Source organism: Megalops cyprinoides, chromosome 4 (genome assembly GCF_013368585.1).
Source record: "Megalops cyprinoides isolate fMegCyp1 chromosome 4, fMegCyp1.pri, whole genome shotgun sequence".
In the NCBI taxonomy this organism is placed as follows: domain Eukaryota; kingdom Metazoa; phylum Chordata; class Actinopteri; order Elopiformes; family Megalopidae; genus Megalops; species Megalops cyprinoides.
In genome coordinates, this window is record NC_050586.1 from 11886964 (window position 1) to 11907217 (window position 20254).

General features: G+C 39.9%; 1 protein-coding gene across 2 annotated transcripts in view; it reads left to right on the forward strand.

Annotated features, from left to right (window-relative positions):
• LOC118776398 (GDNF family receptor alpha-2-like) overlaps window positions 1–20254 on the forward strand; it is a 68748-nt gene that overhangs the window by 24709 nt on the left and 23785 nt on the right. For both annotated transcript variants that reach the window (XM_036526729.1, XM_036526730.1), the window contains exon 4: window positions 18058–18442. In XM_036526729.1, the coding sequence (XP_036382622.1) occupies window positions 18058–18442 (385 nt within the window). The remainder of the gene's footprint in view (window positions 1–18057; window positions 18443–20254) is intronic.

Consider the following 20254-nt stretch of genomic DNA (forward strand, 5'->3'; position numbering starts at 1 on the left):
TTAGTCATTAATCTTCAATGCTGGGCATACGCACACATGCAAGCACACATACATAATTAACGTTTGCATCCTTCCCGGGTTACCCTGTACACCAATATTTAATTGGATGCGTATCTATATTAACAAAGGTAAACTTACTTACCTTTATTCACTTTTTGTATACTAATATGAGCCAGCACGGACCTTTCTGTAATTAGATATTGTGAATTCACAATGTAGAGCATTAGAAATGGTTAAAGGCACTTAATTACCAGATTCGATACAGCAGAGCCATTGCATTCTGCTGGAAATCATCCAGGTCTTTTGTGATAATGAAATCATAGGCAGCACAAAAACAGTTTGTGAGGTCACTGAGCTTACTAAATATAGAATAACTTTCTGTATAACTTCGGTTTTTTACTTACTCCATTTTGATGCTTAGTTATGTGACATACTCTACAAACATCTCTAGACTGAAAAAAAAAAACATCTTGCACTCTTACATTTGCAGATTTTACAAAAGGCAAAATAGTGTAGTCACATAATGAATCTGTATGACACCTAAATCTACAGTGAAATTGACATTACAGTGTTATTTAACCATTGAATTATTATGAATTAAGTATTTGTTTGCAAACTCCCATTTTTTCTTTCATATTCCTTATTTATTGATTTTTTTTCTCAGGTTGTATTTTCTGTTGGGGTGACTAATGAAACTTTAATTATTCACAGGAGGGGCAAAGCCGGGATATAACTTTTGGCATTTAATTTGCTGGCTATTACAGAAAACACATTACTAATTGATGTGGATCTGTTTAATATACATGGCACCAGGGCATTAATGTCACCAAAGCATCAATTAAGCCTTCCTGTGGTTAATGCAGTGAGAGAAGCAATCGTAAAACAGGTGAGCTCAGAAGACTATTGACTGGAGGGCCATTAACGGAGCTATGTAGTCACTTTAAATTTCAATCACTTATTTTCTTTCAGTGCTGACAAGATAGCCAGAGGATGATAAACCTTGATGTTGCTTTGCCAAGAGCTGTATACAGATGCCATCTTTGTTCTCAATTGATGCACTGTGCTTTATTCCATATCTTGGGGCCATAACAGTGACTTGGTGCTTTCATCCCGTTTTTGCATAATCCCTCTTGCTGCAAGTCAACAATGATAAACAGCCCCGCTTGTTTGCGAGTCTGCTAGGTGAATGCAATCCATGAGAGAGCCAAATGACGGCGAGTTTGTCCTTCATTGGGCTTTGCTGCATGACTCTGCAGCACATTCAAATGTAACGCGTCAAAGGAGATTTTAATTCCTTACCCTTGCCCAAAAAAAAAAAAAAAAAAAAAAGATGAATTAAAGATTCACATTTCCTTACGTACCAGCACTCAGAGTGACCCGGCCTGCTGAATAGGACGAATCAGTTTGGCCGCGGAGAGAGAGGAGCCTCTTGACGGTACGCAGATGTTGAGACCGCAGGACACATAACACTGCAGCCTGTGCACGCGCTGGGGAGAGCTCCTCCGTGCTGTCAGCGGAAAGGCGAGGGCAGAAGTACAGGAGCTAGAGGTTGAGATAAGGTGAAGACAGCGGGGGCAGACGCTGCACAGATCTACTGAGCAGGGCAGGGGAAAGAGAAGACGAGGCGCTGGCAGAGAGATGTCCTGCCCTCAGAGAGGGTACAGCGCTGGAAGGGTGCAGTTGTCACACACAGCAGGTGTTGCGTGAAATGATATTGGCAGAACGGATTTTTTCAACCCTTGGGGGCGGAGTTCTGCCAAAGCCTGTGCAACAGGGCATTGTGGATGTTGTTATCTATGGTCGGTGGAGCCGGCCATACCATACCACTGTTTGTGCTCTGAGGCATGACACACTAGCTGCCGCCACATGTATTTGAAGTTGTAACAACTCCCAAAAAGAAGTATGTTTCCAGAGAGCTAAGATTCGCAAACATTTGCCATTAACAGACAGGAAGTTGTACAAAAGTTGGAGTTCAAAAGTTGGAAAATACAAAACAGGTAGACTTAGGATGAAGCCAGCTATATTTGTTTTTGTCTCTAAAATCAGATGTTTGTCTATTTTGACAGAATAATTACAATGAGCTTTGTGTTTGGAGCATGCAGGTGTCAGTGGCTATGCAAGTGTATGTGTACTTCTCGGTGAAAAAAAGCCACAAAGGATGCACATCTGAAAAATGATAATAATGCAGAATATGCATGCACACTCTGACTGGAAGCTACAGAAGCTATCTGGCATCTTGTCACGGAAAGCTATTTTCTTTCCCATTTTCTTACGCACCGACTCCCCTTTCTTATTATTTAAGACACACAATTGGTAATCTGTAGCCTTATATAAAGCAGGCAGGCTGAAGTGAGAAGGAATAATTTGACTTCTGACTTTGCTTGCCGTCGATTGCAAATGATTTGCTGTGTCTTCCGCAGCCACGCGTAAATCCTGACATGCGCTCCATAAAACAGAAATCGTCCGGCTGGCTGGGACAATCCCAGACAGTAAAATATGTGTCTGCCTGCAAGCAGACGAGGCTTTTATTACATGACACAAGATTCATTTCATGGGTCATTTCAATAGGCCAGAAAGTTATGATTTTTATGAAAGATTCCAATATTGGGACAGTCCTCTGGATATTTGTTTTTTTTCCACATAATTTTTCTTTCCTTTTTTCATTCAACAGTGTTGGGAGGACAAGCAGCAGATTGATGATAGAAAGTCTAAAGAAACTATAAAGAAATAGACACAAGGTTCACAAAAAATGTTAAGGATTGCAGAAATATGCAGGGTTTTTGTCAGAGCTGAAAACATTACTTGCAGGCATGATCCCACTAAGCGGCTTCTTTGGAAGTCACAGAATCAAAAATGAGTCTTTCATCAAATATGGACAGAAATATAGTATATAATAAAGTAACTACAGTGAAATACTGCCATGAAATTGACCCTGCAATGGAACCAATGTGAGTCTGAAAGCCAAAGAAAAACAGTATCTTCCTTTGAGTATGAATAGGCACAATGATCAAAAGTGGAATTATCTGTTATTCATGACTGCAGTTGTTAAAGACTGGTAAGTATCCACATCCTTAATTGGGAATTTATTCTTCTTATATTTACAAACTAAGAGATATGCAGGTTGTAGGTTACCTTATGTATATCTTATTTATCAAACTACTATAATCACAAGCATTATCAAATGATTTTCATTAATTACATAAAAACATCCAGCCAACCTATTTGTAAACTTATAGTATGGTAGCATCAACACACCTGTATTGAGAAAATCTGGTCCTTAAGCAGCTGAATTTTCTTAAATGGATTTATTAGAGGATCAAAAATGTAACATTGCCACCAACTGTAAGAGGTGTGGACCTATTCCTGCCTGAACTGTATTGTCACTCAATCATATGCATCATTTGTAAATCCGCCCCCTCAAATAAGAGCTTGCAGTCATACATCTCAAATATGCACTGGTTCCATGGTAGCCCGGTTTTTGTATTCCAAGCGTGAAACAGAGGTACATTCGCATACTGCGGGCATATGCAAAAGCACTGAAAGTGTCACCAGCTAGTAGATTTGAGGGCATTAGCCTTTCAAATATGCCTTCAGGATCTATGGTAACACAAGAAAGTAAAAACTGTGACGATGATGGAATTTCCATGGAAGGAAATCGTGGGAAGGCCTTCAAATTGTTATGCAGTTGTAACGGGCATAGTAAAATTCACAAGGGCATGTTCAATCCAATGCATTCAAATTGCCCTTTCACTGGCTGCACCTGCAGACTGTTATTGTAATGGATGGGATTCATACACATTCCAAGGGAGAGAAAGCCTTGCAAAGACGTTAAAATTAAGGATCCTCATATCTTAAGAAAACTGTTTATTTTAAAGCACATCCAAATGTAGAAAGCTATCCCAATAGCTTCTCTCTACTGTCCTTCCTGCATCACTCTCTGAAGGCTCTGAACCCAAAAAAGGCACTTTGGTTCAGAGCATGAGCCCTGGCCAGAAACAGAAAAGGCAGTTGCCTTCCTGAAACTTAGAAGTCCATGCAATATTGATGGGGTGCCTAATCCAATTCCACACAGTGCTCTACTGTTACAGACCTGCCACCAGGAAATGTGTGAAAGTGCTTAAGCAGGTGCACGTTTGTCCTAGATCATGACCTTGCTATAATTAAAAGCCTTTTTTTTCTTTTTTTTTTGGTGCAACGTATTGCATAATTTTGTTTAAATTAGGAATAGGGGTTGGAGGTAGGAATGGGTTGGGGTTGCACAAATGAACTGGGTAAGCCATCAAGCCTCTCATAATTAGCCTGTCTGCTCGCCGCTCGGCACGTCAGATGCAATTAGATTCACCTGCTTGACGAGATTGGGGGGGGGAGGTGTGAGCCGTCGGCCTGTAATGCGTTCGCCGTAGCCACTGCCCCTCTCTCCACGCTACTCAGCCCTGGACTGCGCCAGGCAGGCAGAGCCAATCATGGAGCGATTTCCCCCGGCGCCCTCCCCAGAATCCGCTGTGCAATGATGGCGGCAGAGGGAAGCGCTGGTAACAAATCGGGCATCAGAGAGGGGACAGGGCGCCATTTGTACCACTGTCACCAGGGTATTGAATTTGTGCCAGTCCATCCGTGACAGTGGCTGCCTTCATTTGTGCTTTCATTGCGGCACGTTGTGGCGGCTGTCACAGACTTACAGGCAGTCCCTGAATTACTTGAATATGGTAAAGAAAGAGCTAAACGAATCAAAGTGTGAATTTGTCAAAAATTTGTCCACAGGGCATGCTATAGTGCCTACTCCTGGTTCCGTAGGGTTGTGGCATGTATAGACTTTTGCTCTAGCACATGCATTAATTAATCATCATTTTGATTTAACCAGTTCCATATCTATCCCCAGGTGTTGATGGTTGGATTACAGCCCTCTGGGATTAGAGTTGACTAACCCTGTTGCAGATGCATAAGGATGTCACTTACGCCTAATTTCCATAGTAACATTTATGCCTGAAGCTAGTTGAGAACAAAACACGTGCATTAAATCAAATGCTGTATAGCAAGCTGTCTGAGGTATTGTATCCCAGAGTTTTAAATAAAATTATGATTTTTTTTTTAATTACACAGCAAGGCTCTCTAAGGAGGTTACAGTAAAACAACTTTGGTTAAGTGATTGTCTATACTGCAGTCCATCTGATTTGTAGATTGGAGACATAGTTCAGTGGCAATACTTGGAGTTTGGATATGTTTATTTTTATCTGGTGAGGACACCGGGTGTACAGTATATTGTAGAATGTTTAAAATTGAATGACATAGTAAAAATCTTAAATTTTCTAGTATGCAGAAGTGATTATGCCATTCCTTATGTCACATGCATCCAAAAATAAATGCATATTGCAGAAGACTAACAAAAGTTAGAAAACCACAACATTCAACTATAAACTACACAGACAGAATGTCTTTATTTTCACAAACTGTGAACTGGTATATGGTATACGGTCTTCCTGGTATATGGTTTCTAGCTAGCCATTCATTCTGTCATATTGGGCTTGGACTTGGGCAGCTGGGAATAAGATATATTCTTCCCCTGATTCATCTTCTGATTAGTATACCCAAAACAAAATTTGTAGGCATTTTTGAAACTGAAGTAAAATAACTGACTGCTGTTTGTACCACAGGTGATGATATAAAGAAACTGACTCAGCCATAATGCCTGGATGTTTGCATGCACTTGCAGGTCAGAGAGAGGAGAAGGTAGAGGTGAAAATAGTAACACAGACTGGAAGTAAGCAGTACTGATGATATCACTCGATTTATGAGTGGACGCTCTTATCTAAATACACAAGTTCCTTGTGTTTCCTGAGTTATTCTTCTCACAGAGGCCCATAATTCATTGACTTATTTCATCAGCAAAACACTTGCTTTTTCGCAGCCACAGAGATGCTATTTTTTTTCCTCGGTGAGGACATCTCTCTGCCCTCAGCCAAACTCAGTCAAACAGAAAAGAACAAAAGCAGGCCCGTTGTGTTCATAATTCTGCAAATCATGGAAGCCTACCATCAGCTTCATAGAGACTCATTAATGCCCGTGAAGGAGTCATTAACAAGCTAATTCTTTGGGTGTGACCTCAATTTGAGTTACATAATTGAATGTGAGGTACAAAATGTATTCATTTAAATAGTCTTTTTCCTCATATTTGAATAAGCATGGCATTTGTAAACCCAGTTTGAGACAATAATTATTGCTTGGAAGAAAATTAAACCTTAATGACGGTTGTAAATTAGAAATAATGCATTATCACTTTAAATATTCCCCCAAAATGATGTTGGGCATATAAAAGAGTCTATATTTTGCAGAATGAAATTATTAGTACAAAACATATGTTCATAAACACACACACAACAAAACAGACAAAAACATTCACAAAGTCAACATCATGAAATATGTAATAGAATACCCTCAGATGAAAAATAAACTTCAGTTACATAGTTAAAATTTTTGTTGTAATATTAAAAAAAAAGTAATTTTTGCAGTCCTCAAGCTATGTTGCAGCATGTCTGCATAGCAATGCCACGATCTTAGGATATCCAATATATCCAATTTTGACCATTTAGCCATTAAACATTGATGCAGTACGTTTTGGTGGAATATTTTGTTACATGGGAAGTTTCAGCCACAAACTTTTGACAGCTTAAGAAAATCAATTGCTTAATAGTACTACACACTGCCATTGGCAGGTTACATAAACATGACTGTTGGAATAAAGGCCTGCAGTATTTCCAGCCATTTCCACGTAGGCAATCGATGAGCTTCCTTGTTCCTTGCAATTTTTAGCTTATGAGTCAAGACATGACCTTGACTCACAGTCATTTGGTGCTCAAAAGCCATTCATCATTTATCTCTCTGTCCTTCATATGAACTGATGGAGCCACTGAGCAGCAAATTTAAGCAAGTATATTTTTTTTATTCTTATATAATACAGAAATATCTAAGAATATGTATATTACATTTACTTAAATATGTTACTTAGCATTAAGGACAAAGATGCCTTAGATTGAACCTGAACCTGGTGGTACTGACAGCTCTTTATGATGTAGGAGCAGGATTTTCTTTCAGAGGCAAATGAAAAATATGTTGATAATGTCCTGGGTTTAACGTGGAAACGAGACCTGACAAAAAAATGAAGGTTTGTAGCACACAGCAGTCCCTGAGAAGCTCAGAGATTGTTTACAGTCGATTTAAAAGAAAAGGAGACAGCAATAATGTGGGTATGTTAGACAGCAGCAGGAGCTGCAGACTGAATGAAAAGGAATAACTAATGAAGTGAGGACACTGTGAATGCCTTTGCACAGCGCCATTTTACCTTAAAGATAGCAGAAACGAATAAATGCATCACCTTTCTCGCCACATCCCAGAGCTTGCGCTGTTTCTGGGGTTGAATACCTGATTGGGGCTCCAAAGCTTTATTAGCACTCAATTTCAAGAGTCAGAATAATTGATAGTGTTTCTGAGAAAGGCCTGCAGGCAAACAGGTGAAGTAATTCTACCACTGCTCTGCTGAAATATCCTGTTCCTTCAATTTGCGGAGAGAAAAATTTATGAATAACTGCCATAACATTTTGAGAGTGTTCCATTTCCTTTGGTGGATGAAGCAGGTTAAGCACATTTTGTCTGAGGAGAGTGCAAAATGAAAAGTTTCAGAATCTCTGTAAATTTAGCAACTGTATGTTTGCTTGTGGGAGATAAGGATAAAACTGATGCTGGGAGGGAACGTGTATATCTCTAAAAGCACTGTTGTGTGACAAAACAATTGTATTTGTGAAGGGCTTTAGAAAATACGCCCATGGCTCCTAAGCACTAACAAATAAAGAAAAAACAATCTTCGAGCCCGGCAGATTAATTCCCTTCCGTTTTCTTTCTTTCATTCACAGCGCCCAAATAACATCTTTTCCCAGGCAATTGATGAGGCGAGCTCTGAAGTCACAGGTGGATTCCCATTGGGCTCAGCCAGTGTTAATAAGCTTGTGTGAGTCTGCTTGAGTTGTGAGGAGGGGTCAATGTAATTGTCAGAATAGGAGTCTTTGTGTTGCTTTATCATTTAGACCCAACCTCCCCCAAATCCCCTATCTTTTAGCTCTGCGGGCACAGACACCCAATTAAGTTTTCGAGACCACTGTCTACGTAGAAAATATTAGGAAGTGGAGCGCCTATCATGTTGAGAATGCACCTCATAGTCTTACCTTCAGAGCCAAATAATAATAGCTACATTTGAGTCAAAGGCTTAAACTACTAATGGTCGTACTTGTGTCTGTGTAGGCGTTTCTCATTTACAATGCTGTAATCTGTTTGCGCTTGCACTTATTTAACTCGCTGTGCCTGTTCTGCACCCTTCTAGGATTTTAATAAGTCTTGGTTTCTCATGCAGTATCCTAATTTCCTGGGGGATTTTTTTGTAATAATAGACACCCTTTGTGCACTCAGCAATTTTGAGTGTCACTGCATTCACCAGATATGTTTGTGATACAATGTATGTATGTATGCAATGTAAGTATGTAAGGTAGGTTTCATCAAAACTGGATCTATTTACAAGACCCATGTAGCACATGTTTGGCCGTGTTTGTCTAATTTTTAATAACCACAGTTCTGGGTCACATAAACACGCTCTGCCTTTGTGGATGTTAGGGGTTTTTAAATTATCCAAGGTATAGCAGCCAGTACATTCTGAATGAATAAATAACTATGCAGACGTCATGCACTACATAAAAATGATATGGAAATCCACAGCACACCGGCTTAATTAGGACGGTGTGCACAGATTGCAGTGGAATTCCTGTTGCTTCATAGAAGTCCTGGATATGGCATGCTGCCCTTGAAAACCCTGGCTTCATGTTCCCCATTTCTCTTCTTTTCACATGAAGAAGAAATAAGCAAACAACTGACAAGGAAAGAACAACCCACACAGCCATTATTGTAAAGCCAGGCCCATAGAGAGAGTCAGGCAGTGAAAAGCACTACAGTGCTACCATGGCCTATGCACAACAATGTTTTATTGGTTTTGTAAGGCCTTTCATATTTTTAAAAAAAAAGAAAGAAAAAGAATGTTCCTTGGGTCCAGCTGTTGGGATAGCACTGTCTCTGCATGAAAATCAAACAACTGAGAAAGCACACAGCAGGTTAGAGGAGGTGCACTTCGCTGCCAGTCTTGAGAGAGAATTTTGCATTCTTTTCTATCCTTTCTTCCATTCAAAGAAAAAACAAAGCACACATGTACAAGAAACACAGACATTCCAACACAGAAAATTCTCCTGAGATGCCTCCTTTATCACTTTCACCAGCGGAAATGTTGTCTGAGCTGTACATAGTTTAACTTTATTGTCTTACTTTTTTTGGCATACTGTAAGTGACATCTTTTTCCAGAGCGCAGTTGTGTTATGTATACACAATGCATTTTCTTTGCTGAATGTTTACTTGAGCAACATTTGTTGTTGTTTGGCTTTTCAGCCATCCTTATATTATTTTACTGAATGTGAAAATTGCTGCTTCTTCCAAAGTCTGAATGAGTTGCAAAATGAAACACACTTGTAAAAGCTCCCTTTTTCCTAATCATAAAGCCACAAATGACAAAATGCTCCAAATCATTTTTTATTTACATAGATAAACTGTGTCTTAGCTTAGCTGATTGTAGCCTTCTGTGATAGGCATTCCGTCTTCTGTGGTATGCTGCTTTTAAAAAACGTCTGTGATAAAAGTGGGGAAAAAAATATACAAGTGCTGTATTCATGGCAAAAGTGTACATGTCTATTAAATGTCTGTTGAGTAGACGTGCGCTATTGGTATGAGTATGAAGCAAGACCTTTTTGTTCATCTCCTTATCTGCACCATTATGTGTGAACTGGAAGGCACAGAGGGACTAAGAGATAAATAAAATTCTCCACTTGTGAGGTACACAAATGCAATGCTGAAAGACGGAGCTATGAGCTTCACACACACTTTGATAGCATTGTCCATGTATGAACCTTTAATGAGACCTCTCTCACATGTCAAACTATTTCCCATGTAAATAAGAAGACGGAAACAGCATAAGGTAAGGACAATGCAAGAGATTCTGTGAAACCCTCTTCCTGTCAAAGAAACAACATGATTATTACTTCTGTATAGAATATGGAATTTTCCATTTTTTTCCCGAAAAGTATGGTCCTCTCCACAGTTTGTTGTTCCTCAAGGAGTTCAAGCATGAGATAATGAATTATGAAAATGATGAGGACATGCTTGAGATCAGCCACGGGGCATTGGGCTAAACACTTTCTAACAAGCATGCATAGCACAGGCCAGATTCAATCAAAACTTTGGCACACCTGCTGATTATATATAACATGCACTGAGCCCACGGCTGTGCTCGGCCAGGGCTGAACCCTCAGCCCTCTGACTTCAGCATGATAAATATGAAAAGAAAAAAAAAAACAGAAGTGCAGTTAGAGACAATGTCTTAATCCTCATTCAGCATCAGTCTGAAATACCAAAATCCACATCATGGCTTCCTCTATAATGTCTAAATTTGTCTCTTTCAGCTGTGCAATAGAATGAACACATGGGAGCCTTGCGCCGCCAGCTATTACTGTGTTTATGCAGTGGATTTGTAATGCCTTGCTATATATGTACACACACAGATTGTGGATTGGGATCAGTACTTGATTCTGATTGGCTGCTTATGTGCTTTGAAAGACAAAATCCACAATACAATACTGCATATGTTTTGTGTAATGTTACCACCGTTGCCACCAGCATAGAAAATGTTATGTGATCACCACTTTGTATCTGTCTGTGAACAGAATTATAGAAAAGGATATAGACAGTTTTGGGTGTCACCTTTTGGGATTTTAGGGACAGGAAGGAAAGTATTTGATTCCAAAGCTACCCAGTGTTGTACAGAGGGGTACTGCAGAGAGAGGGGTACTTTCATTTGAAACAAGCATTTAATTAAGCCATCAGCAAATGGGCATTATGTCAACCCAATGTCAGTCTAGTTAGTAGTGTTTTGTGTCATGGACCAAAAGAAGAGGGAAGCTGGGCTGAATGAAGCAGAAGCAGCATGACGAGCCTTCCCCCTTTTACTTTAATCCAAACACCACAAGAATTGGCATTCCTTCTTGTGTTACTCCCTGAAGATGAATTGCGTTCTCATCAGAGGGCCTCAATGAGTTCCAAGGTATTCTTTCTACAACAGCACCTCACCCTCAGAGAAATCTTTTTTTTTGCTTGCTTATTTTCTTTCCATTCCAGACCCCCGGTGGCCATAATTGGCATCTTATGATGGCCAGGTGGGATTTTGCAGCTGCACTTCATCACTGTGAGCCTAGGGGATTATGGACGATGGCTCCACCAGGGCTTGGCTTTGTTTAGGTACACTCTCCCCTGTAGGTGTCAGTCCTCCCACAGAGCCCGATCCGAAGCACTCTGCTGACCCATTCTTTAACCTGCTCCTGGTCTCAACGGTCCAGCATCCAGTCTCTGATCCTTGCTAAGGGCCTTCACTTTCTTGTTTCTTAGCCAGAAGGCTTGTTTTGTCTTCACTGGAGTTTTCAACACAAATTCTCCTCTACTTCAAAAAATGTATGCTAAAAGAGTGCAGGTAAAAAGGGAATCCTGAAAAGTCTAATAGCCACTTAGTTCTTAAAACGCACGCCTGCCCCAGAGCCAGGTTCTTGATTCTCTAGCTACAAGCAGGTCAACAACAAGGGGTCGGAAGTGTTTATTGTTTAATTCTCCTGGAGCCAAGGCTAATTGGTTTTACTCAGCTGGTCAGGCAGTCCACCGTGATGCATTCCATTACGGGTGCTTTAATGACGGCTGAAATGTTACAGCCCTGCACAAAGCTCAGGGCCTCACTTTTCTGTTGGAAAAGCTCCATGTCATAGAGTATCATATGGACTGTGGCTCTGTAGGCACTTGCAACTTCACACTTCTCACCCTTTTTTGTCTCTATTCACATGTGAAAATGGAAGTTGTGAGACCCACCAACCTCGAAACCAAAGAAAACAGCTTGGTTTTGCTGATTCATTTCAGTCCTCAGCTGAGTATTGACTTAAGTTAAACCAAAAAAAAAACCAAAAAACAGTAACAAATCTCAAATAATCACTTGCTCAGTGAGCACACAGCATTACTATATGTATTCTTTTTATAAGAAACTACTGTATATGTTTTTCTCTCTCCGTCTTGTGTGTTAATTTACTATAAAATTGAGAAACAAGTAATTTCATTGGCAGTGCACACTTGATCAGTTCCACATTCACATTCAGCAGAGTTTCTGTACTTCTGTGCTGTGCTCACACAACTCAGTAATGGTTAAAAACTAAGCTATATTAACCATCGTGTTTGCTAACTCAAAAGGGAAGGAATTCAGCTGAGGGATGATACAGTGCTGAGACTGGATGTTTGCAAATTAAGGAACAAACATTAGGAAAGGGTGCATTTCAACAACTTTATAAGCAAGAGCGTAGAAGGCCTCTGAATAATTATATCAGTATCCTAGGGGGATTTTGTTGCCAGTGCTCATGGGTTATTGCTAACACTGCTGCCTCATTCACACTAGAAAGATTCATTGCAAGAATGTGCAGCAATGAAGTGCACCGGGGACAAATCCGTGTGGGCTGTAGTTCCACCTAATCACATTGCAAGTTTGATTAAAAAAGGAGAAGAACATTAGCTGTGTGCATTAGCTTTAGTGTGCTTATCTAAAACTCATTGATATCAATCAACACTTTTAATGGTCAACATAATCATTCTTTTCCAGCGAATATTTTGAACAAACAAAATCTGCTTAATCAGGGTAATTTTCTGTACTTCTAGCCAGCACTCTTGACACCTTGTTAGATGGGTGGTAATCTTTTACAAGCTCCTCTTTGCAACAAAGTTGGTGCTGAAACCACTTTGAAGCATACATAGCTCACCTCAACACGCAGAAGAGAAACAGAGAGATCAGTTCACTCGAACGACAGGGAGAAATGAATCCCTCTTTGTTATTGTCTCCTTTTGTCACGGTGTCTTTGCATCTTGTTTAGTATCCGCATCCGCAGGTGGACACATAATATACTTTTTTTTTTTGAAAACAGGGTAGAGGACATATGAAACTGTTATCCCATCCTTCATTCTGTTTTCCTTGCTTGTTAAACGTATTTTTTTTTTGCCTTTCCCGCTTTATGCAACGCTATTTTGGAATTAACAATTGTATGTTAGGCTTGCCTCACAACAACAAACCACCACAGCATCCGATAAGCAACAGAAACACAATCCTCTGATAGACTCACACTCAGCCAATGGCAGTTTTTCACACTACAGGTCACATGGCACACTACAGTGGAGCAACTCACCCGATGAATCACATGGTGCCTCAGAGCGGTGAATCGAGGAGACCCTGGCTGACCTATCCACCCATATTCCCTGACAGAATGAAGCCAGTTTGCTCTGCTGCTGTGGGCTGCCCATAAGAAAATGGCAAGGCTGGGATTGAACCTGAGCTGTAGCGCTCATCTTGAGTTCAACGCAAATGCCTTGGCCAGTGAGTTACTCAGAAGACCTTCTGCATGTTGATCATTTTAATCCAAATTCAAAAGCAAATTTAATTTAATTGAAAGGTACATTTATTTTATTTGTTGACAAACATCACACATGGGTTATAATGAAAATGGCACTATAATTATGTATCTTCAATTTTAGCTTTTTCTTATGAAATCCATAAACCACTTTTTGGCATGCAATACTAGAACTGACCCTTGTTACTTATCTAGTCCCCAGCATATATCTCCCTTAAGCTGTTGTTTATGTATGCAAAGGACACCCACGCTATTACAAGTCCCTTTGACCTCCAGACGGCGGGTGGTGTTTTATGTACATACTTAACAACCAATTTCACACCTCATTTACGACCTCTGCTACTCTAGTGGTGAGTGCAGCACAGAGAAGAGAAAGGTCCTTGTGCAGGAACCTGCTCTACTTTGAAATGGTCAGAGTCAAGCCATTACTGCATGTTATGCAACACGTTATTTCTCCAAAATATTGACCAATTCGTAGCTTCCTTTTCATATTTCAGTACGCCTCACTGTCACTAGTTTGAGTTCATTGCTGATGTGACCAATCATATTTTTTCAGAGTGAAAACGTACAAAAAATTAAGCATGTTCTACCAGTTATTGCATAATTTAATATGTTGTACTGTATTGGAATATAGAGTGCTGAATATGACAGACCATAAAAACAAATGTGAGAGAGATAGTCACAGTAGTAATAAAAGGACATAAGTAATAAAAATGCACATAAGTGGAGCAGACATAAACAATGGTCATCAGTGTGGTCTGCTAGAATACTTTATCTGGGCTGTGCACGTTGAGGCACCGTTTCAAGTTATTTGTATGGAGGCAAATCAATGCTCTTGCTTACGTAGCATTACATAAACTCCATTTACTCAACGGCAGCAATATAATCCTCTTTACTCTTATTGACTTTTCAATACAAATATCATAGGCACACATAAACTGTGGTCAGAGTGTATTTATGAAATTTAAAGTAAAAAAAAAACCTTTTAAGTCAGTATTTTATATATGCATACTTGGAAGTTGCCTATATAAGCCATACTGTACAGATTTATAGCTTACAGATTTACAGATGAAAGTCTTTTCAAGGAAAGGTTGACAACGGCTGTCAGACTGCTAAAATAATTGTACTGAGTATGATGTTGGTGCTGTTTTGAAGACTGTGATAGAAAGACGAAATTGCTCAGTTTGAAATCACAGCATTTGGTCACTTAAATGATATAAGTAAACCTAATTTAATGAACAAAGAAGCTGGGGCCGCAGAGATCTGAAGCATGTTCACTGAGAGTCTGCTTATATTAAACAGAGAACTGCACCAATGGTTAGTAAACGAGCAAGGAGCAGAAACTGAGAAGAATTGGCTAATATACTAAAAACGTATCCCCACCGTTTCAGATAATATGACAGTGGTCATGATAAGATGGTGCTCATGATAAGATTTGTGTTTCTGTCATGTACTCCACACCATTCCAGGACATCCTTTGATAGTCATTTGCAAGTCCTTTGAAAGTCTTTTGAAGCGGCTGTGGCTAGAAGTGCACGAAAATCTCCTGCTTTCTGTCACTTGATACATTTGTAGTTCCTTCTCGTCACCTTTTCTCTTTTTGTCCTGAGGGCTTTCTGAAGTTTGTCTGAAATCCTTGTTTACCTATGCTGCTAAATAATACCTGTGTTGTTCCTACTCCCACAAGCAATTTATTTTCACCAAGCCACCAACTGGTCGAGGGTTCAGTGACTGGTATAGTCATTTTTGTTTGAAGAATACATTTCAATGTTTAGTGTACTGCTCTCATTTGTCTCCGCATGCAGCGGTCCTTTGGCAGTCTCAGCAGAGCTGCGATTCCATATGTTCATTGGAATTTACTTTGAATCACACATCCATTTGATTCCAATATGTTTTCACTGAAAAAGGACCACATCTGTTGTGGTGTTAAGCAAAGCTATTGTACAGCCACCGGGCCACGCGCACTGTTTCTCCAGTACAACAACCTTGAAGGCAAACCACTGTCATGGAGACTAGCTGTGTGGCCAAACATTAATTTCATACAGTGGAAGACATCCTAGGATTCAGAAGCATATTTAATAATTACATAGCTAAACCCTCTGTGCTAGCAGAGCTGACATGCTGAGAGAAAGAAAGCGAGAAAATGTCATTACAGTGCATTATGTGGTCTTATCAAAGTCATTATGAAAGTAGGGGTCTGATGTAGACTCGCTCATGTCTCCAAGTGAATTACATAAAACTACAAGTATGTTGCTTTTATAACAGGCTTTTTGGAGCACTCCTTTTTTAGGAGCACTGATTTTTTTCAAATTAAGATGCAGCAGCGAGTTCTGTAAGTAAAAAACATATTTTGCAAACACCTTTCAGTCCTAACTAAATATATTGACTAATCATACAATTTCAGGCACAGTTATAGTCGTGAGTCAGTGTAGACCCAGGGAGGCAGTGGTAGATCTCCTAATCCCAGCACAATACCTCAGCCATGCTGGGTTGCGGCTCACAATCCTGAGGGTAGATATTTAGATGATGCAGTTGCATTTAAAATGATATGACACAAAAGCATTTGAAAGAAAAGACTTCTTTTGGTTGTTAATTTTCTAGGAAATGGATACATGAGTGAGGGTTTTCGGCAAACTCTCTTTTGGGTGACCAAGCATGACACATCAATTAAGTGCTTATTAGTTGCTAATGAACAATCAAATGTGTGGAAAGTAAAATTTCCGCAAGCTTAAATAATGTTGGTTGAATAATGCAGGAGAATGTGAGAGTTCTGAAACATATCTAATTGAGTAATACATGATAAATTGATTCAGACGTATTGAATTATCGATTTTGACTTGAGTATACAGAGTATCCTCCTACTGATGAGCGTTCCATAAATAAGATATGGGGGAGGTTTTCCTCCCTGCTTCCATAGTTTAAGGATTTTTATCTTTAAGGTAAATTCGAATTTGAGCAACAGTTGAAGTGCATATGCAATAATGTAAAAAATCAGAGGATGGGAGAAACACTGATTTCCAGTTGTTTTATCAAGTTGTTGTGTTGTCAGTTACCTTGATGCTTGGATATGTATTTAAGAGAAAAATTCATCCTCAAGTACAGTTGCTGGTAATATACAAAAACACATTAAAATCAGAGAGGTGGTGTGTGTGTGGGGGGGGGGGGGGGGGTGATAAAATTGCTGGTAAAACTAGCCTACTTTTGTACAATCCACTAACATTAATAAAAAAGACTGTGTATTAGTTTTTTATATTAGTCTTTCATTGATTGTTGGATAGTTCGACATGCGGAACTCACACATCCGTAATGCAGCACCTTGACGGCTTTTCACATCAGTAATTAACTCCCAGTACAAAATCCCGCTAAGTCTCCTTTTGGACCTTCCTTCACCACATCCTTGTAAAACCATCTGTCTTCAAAGTTAAATCAACCCTCTGAAGGTTTTATTAGGTGCATTCTCTATAGATTTCCTATGCATGAATATAGAAGCACCAGCCAAGGTCAGAAACAACGCAGGGATCACAAGATTTGCTACTGACCTTCACAAAATTCAAAAACACTTCTAGTTGATTTTCCTCTGTGCAAACATAATGATGTGTTTCCTTGGTGCTTTCAGCCGTCTTAGTACTTCATAAAGCCTATGCAGCAAAATTAATTGCACAACTTCTCCTTCAGCATTTACCTTAGTACATCCAAAGGCTGAGCATTTTCAAGAGAAAAGAGTGAGCTCTCAGAAGCAACATCACAGAAGTGTACTTAATGTGGATTTTCTATTTTTGTATGTTTGTCTCCAGTTAGGCTCCACTGATTTGCTTCGCTTCAATAGCATAGCATATTATTTGGAAGTGAAAAAGAATTTGATGAAAATTATAGCACTTATGGGACACAATAGCATATTATGAGCTGTTTAATGTGCAAAGAACATCTCTGTACTTACAAGTTTAATGCCTATCATGTACTCCATGCTCTTGCTTTTACTTTCCGTTCCTTTTGTATGCAAGCTGTTTAATACAGTGGCGTGGTAGGACAGCTACAGAGGATGGACACACATCTGCTTGTTGAACATCGTGGTTCACTGAGCGTACTTTCCGCTCCCCACTGTCCTCAACACAACCATACAGCAAGGCGCTTTTTCACTTTTCACACGAAGATACTCAGAATCAAAGATTCAATAAGAAGCCTTGTTCAGATAAATATTTAATCAACCTACATAACTCTCGTGAAGCAATCTAATGCTAGAACTGGCAGCACATATCAGAAATTTTCATGTCAATCGCAAACAGCTCACACTTTATTGAGTTTTTTTTTTTTTTTTTAAATCCCATCTCTCCACCCATCAGAGAGAGAGCAACAAAAGCAGATGGGAATATGCCAATGCTTGTCAGCGGAATAATCTTTTAATCTCATTCTCTTAGTCTGTGCAGTGCTTTGATGTGCCTCTGTTTTGAACAGCACCCTGTACACAGGAACACTCAATGTCTTCCCGCTCCAGCAGGAATGGACTCCGCCACCGTAAAGGGGAACCACTGCTCGGACTCGGGCAAACCCTGCAACCCCTGCCTGGATGCAACCAAGGCGTGCAACCTGAATGACACCTGCAAACGGCAGCGCTCCTTCTACATCTCGACCTGCAACAAGGCCACGCCCATGCAGCAGGCCCCGGAGCCCTGCAACCGCAAGCGGTGCCACAAGGCCCTGCGGCAGTTCTTTGACCGCGTGCAGACCGAGTACAGCTACCGCCTGCTCTTCTGCTCCTGCCGGGACAAGGCCTGCGCGGAGAGGAGGCGGCAGACCATCGTCCCCTCGTGCGCCTACGAGGAGAAGGTCAAGCCCAACTGCCTGGAACTGAGGAAGACCTGCCGCTTAGACCCTCTTTGCAGGTGACCAGATTTTAGTTTGTGTTCACTTGTTTGTGTGAATGTGTAACATGGGCAGAGATATTATTATTTTTTTTTAACTACTGTCATCTCCAGGACCATGAGCACATCACATTGAACGGTATGAGTGACTGGAGAGACAGCAATTTGTTTTGATAGCATAGGCCTTTTTCATCAAGCCATTATGCTTATTTGAAGAGCCTGATCTGAATCAGAAGAGAGTGATGCATATTTAATGACCAATCAAAAGCCAAGGTCAATACCATGTAATTAGTGATACATTGGAGGACATGGTGCCATTCTAGGTTTGTGAGACAACATACCATTTCATTCTGAGAGAGAGACAGTATTGAAAAAATCTTAGCCTTTTTATCTTAATAGAGAAAAATCCTAAAATCTTAAATCTTTAATTTGGAAGTGGCTGACCATTAGGAATGTTGCACTTCTACAACCACTTGTTTTACTACAGCTATTTCTTTCACGACATCTGCTCATATGTTCATAGCATAATTTAAAATATGAGGGTATCATTTTACCTGTATGGAACGTGAAAGTGCTGATGGAGCGACAGAGAAAAGGGTAGAAGTTTTGAGAGTGCAGCCTGCACCCCTGGCTGAGGTTTATTATGCAGCCTTGTAACTTTGCCAGGAAATTAATTGTGGGTGCTCAGAGAAAGCTTGCAATTAGAAAGAAAGAGTGAAGACTGGCTGCTTAATTGAGGAGACAGTGTTCAATTAGGCTGAACGGCATATTAGTATATCACTTTTACTGTGTTTCAGTTTAATTTAATGGGGCACCCTTCAATTAACACTTGCCTCTCCATGACTTTCCTTGTGCCATTTGTGTGGTAGGAAGACAGATAGTCTGGAGTATCTGGGTATCTAATACATTTCTTTTGATCCCAGAGTCATGGTCCTAGCTCAGAAGACCACTGTGAAGCCAAGGATAGATCAAAGGTTATACTAGACAATGATGTATGTCACAGACAATTAACCTGATGGGGAACTCTTTATGTTCTGAATCTGAAGAAAGCACAAATTTATGCACTTTTAAAGAGTTGGGAGTAGGTTTTATTCTTGGAAAGCCATGTACAGCAAAGAGTTTGATTGATTATCATTGCAGATACAGTGAAACAAGATGGGACAGCTCATTTAAACTGGAATTCGATCTTAATGGTTATGGACACTCAAAGATAGTGAACTAAACAGTGAACTAACAGTGGGAATTCAGATGTTCTTTTTTAACAGTAAAATATTTTTTATGCATACTGTAATGATGTCATTCACTATGACAATGAAGTGAGCTTCTGAAACTGTGCATAGCCCTCTTGGCATTGTGCACACATCACCATATTACTACAAATAAGTGATTCAGCTAATGAGGTGAATGCATTAAATGCATACTATGTGATGAGATAATCATGCAAACATTTTGAGAAATTAATAAATGATTTGCATCCAGACAACAGTGCTCTAATCAAACAAATTGGAATCAAACCAGAGGCGACACAGAGCATAAAGGATTATTAAAGGGACACCCAGTGCAGCACGTTGTCTGTAGTTTCCTATGGCAGCGATTAAAGAACCAAAAACAGCAGTATTAACCTTACAGCACTGGGACTGCATTTGTCTTGAATATGAATCCACTTATCGTTCTGAAGACAGTGCTTGGTAAAGTAGCAAAGGAATGTAAAGGAGTTTCTTTGTGCGGAATGTGTCAATCTGGGGATTACTGAATTGTGAAGGAATTCATATTGCTCAGCTGCATACCACATACTGATACAACTGATTTCACTCTCTAAGGGGGTACATATGG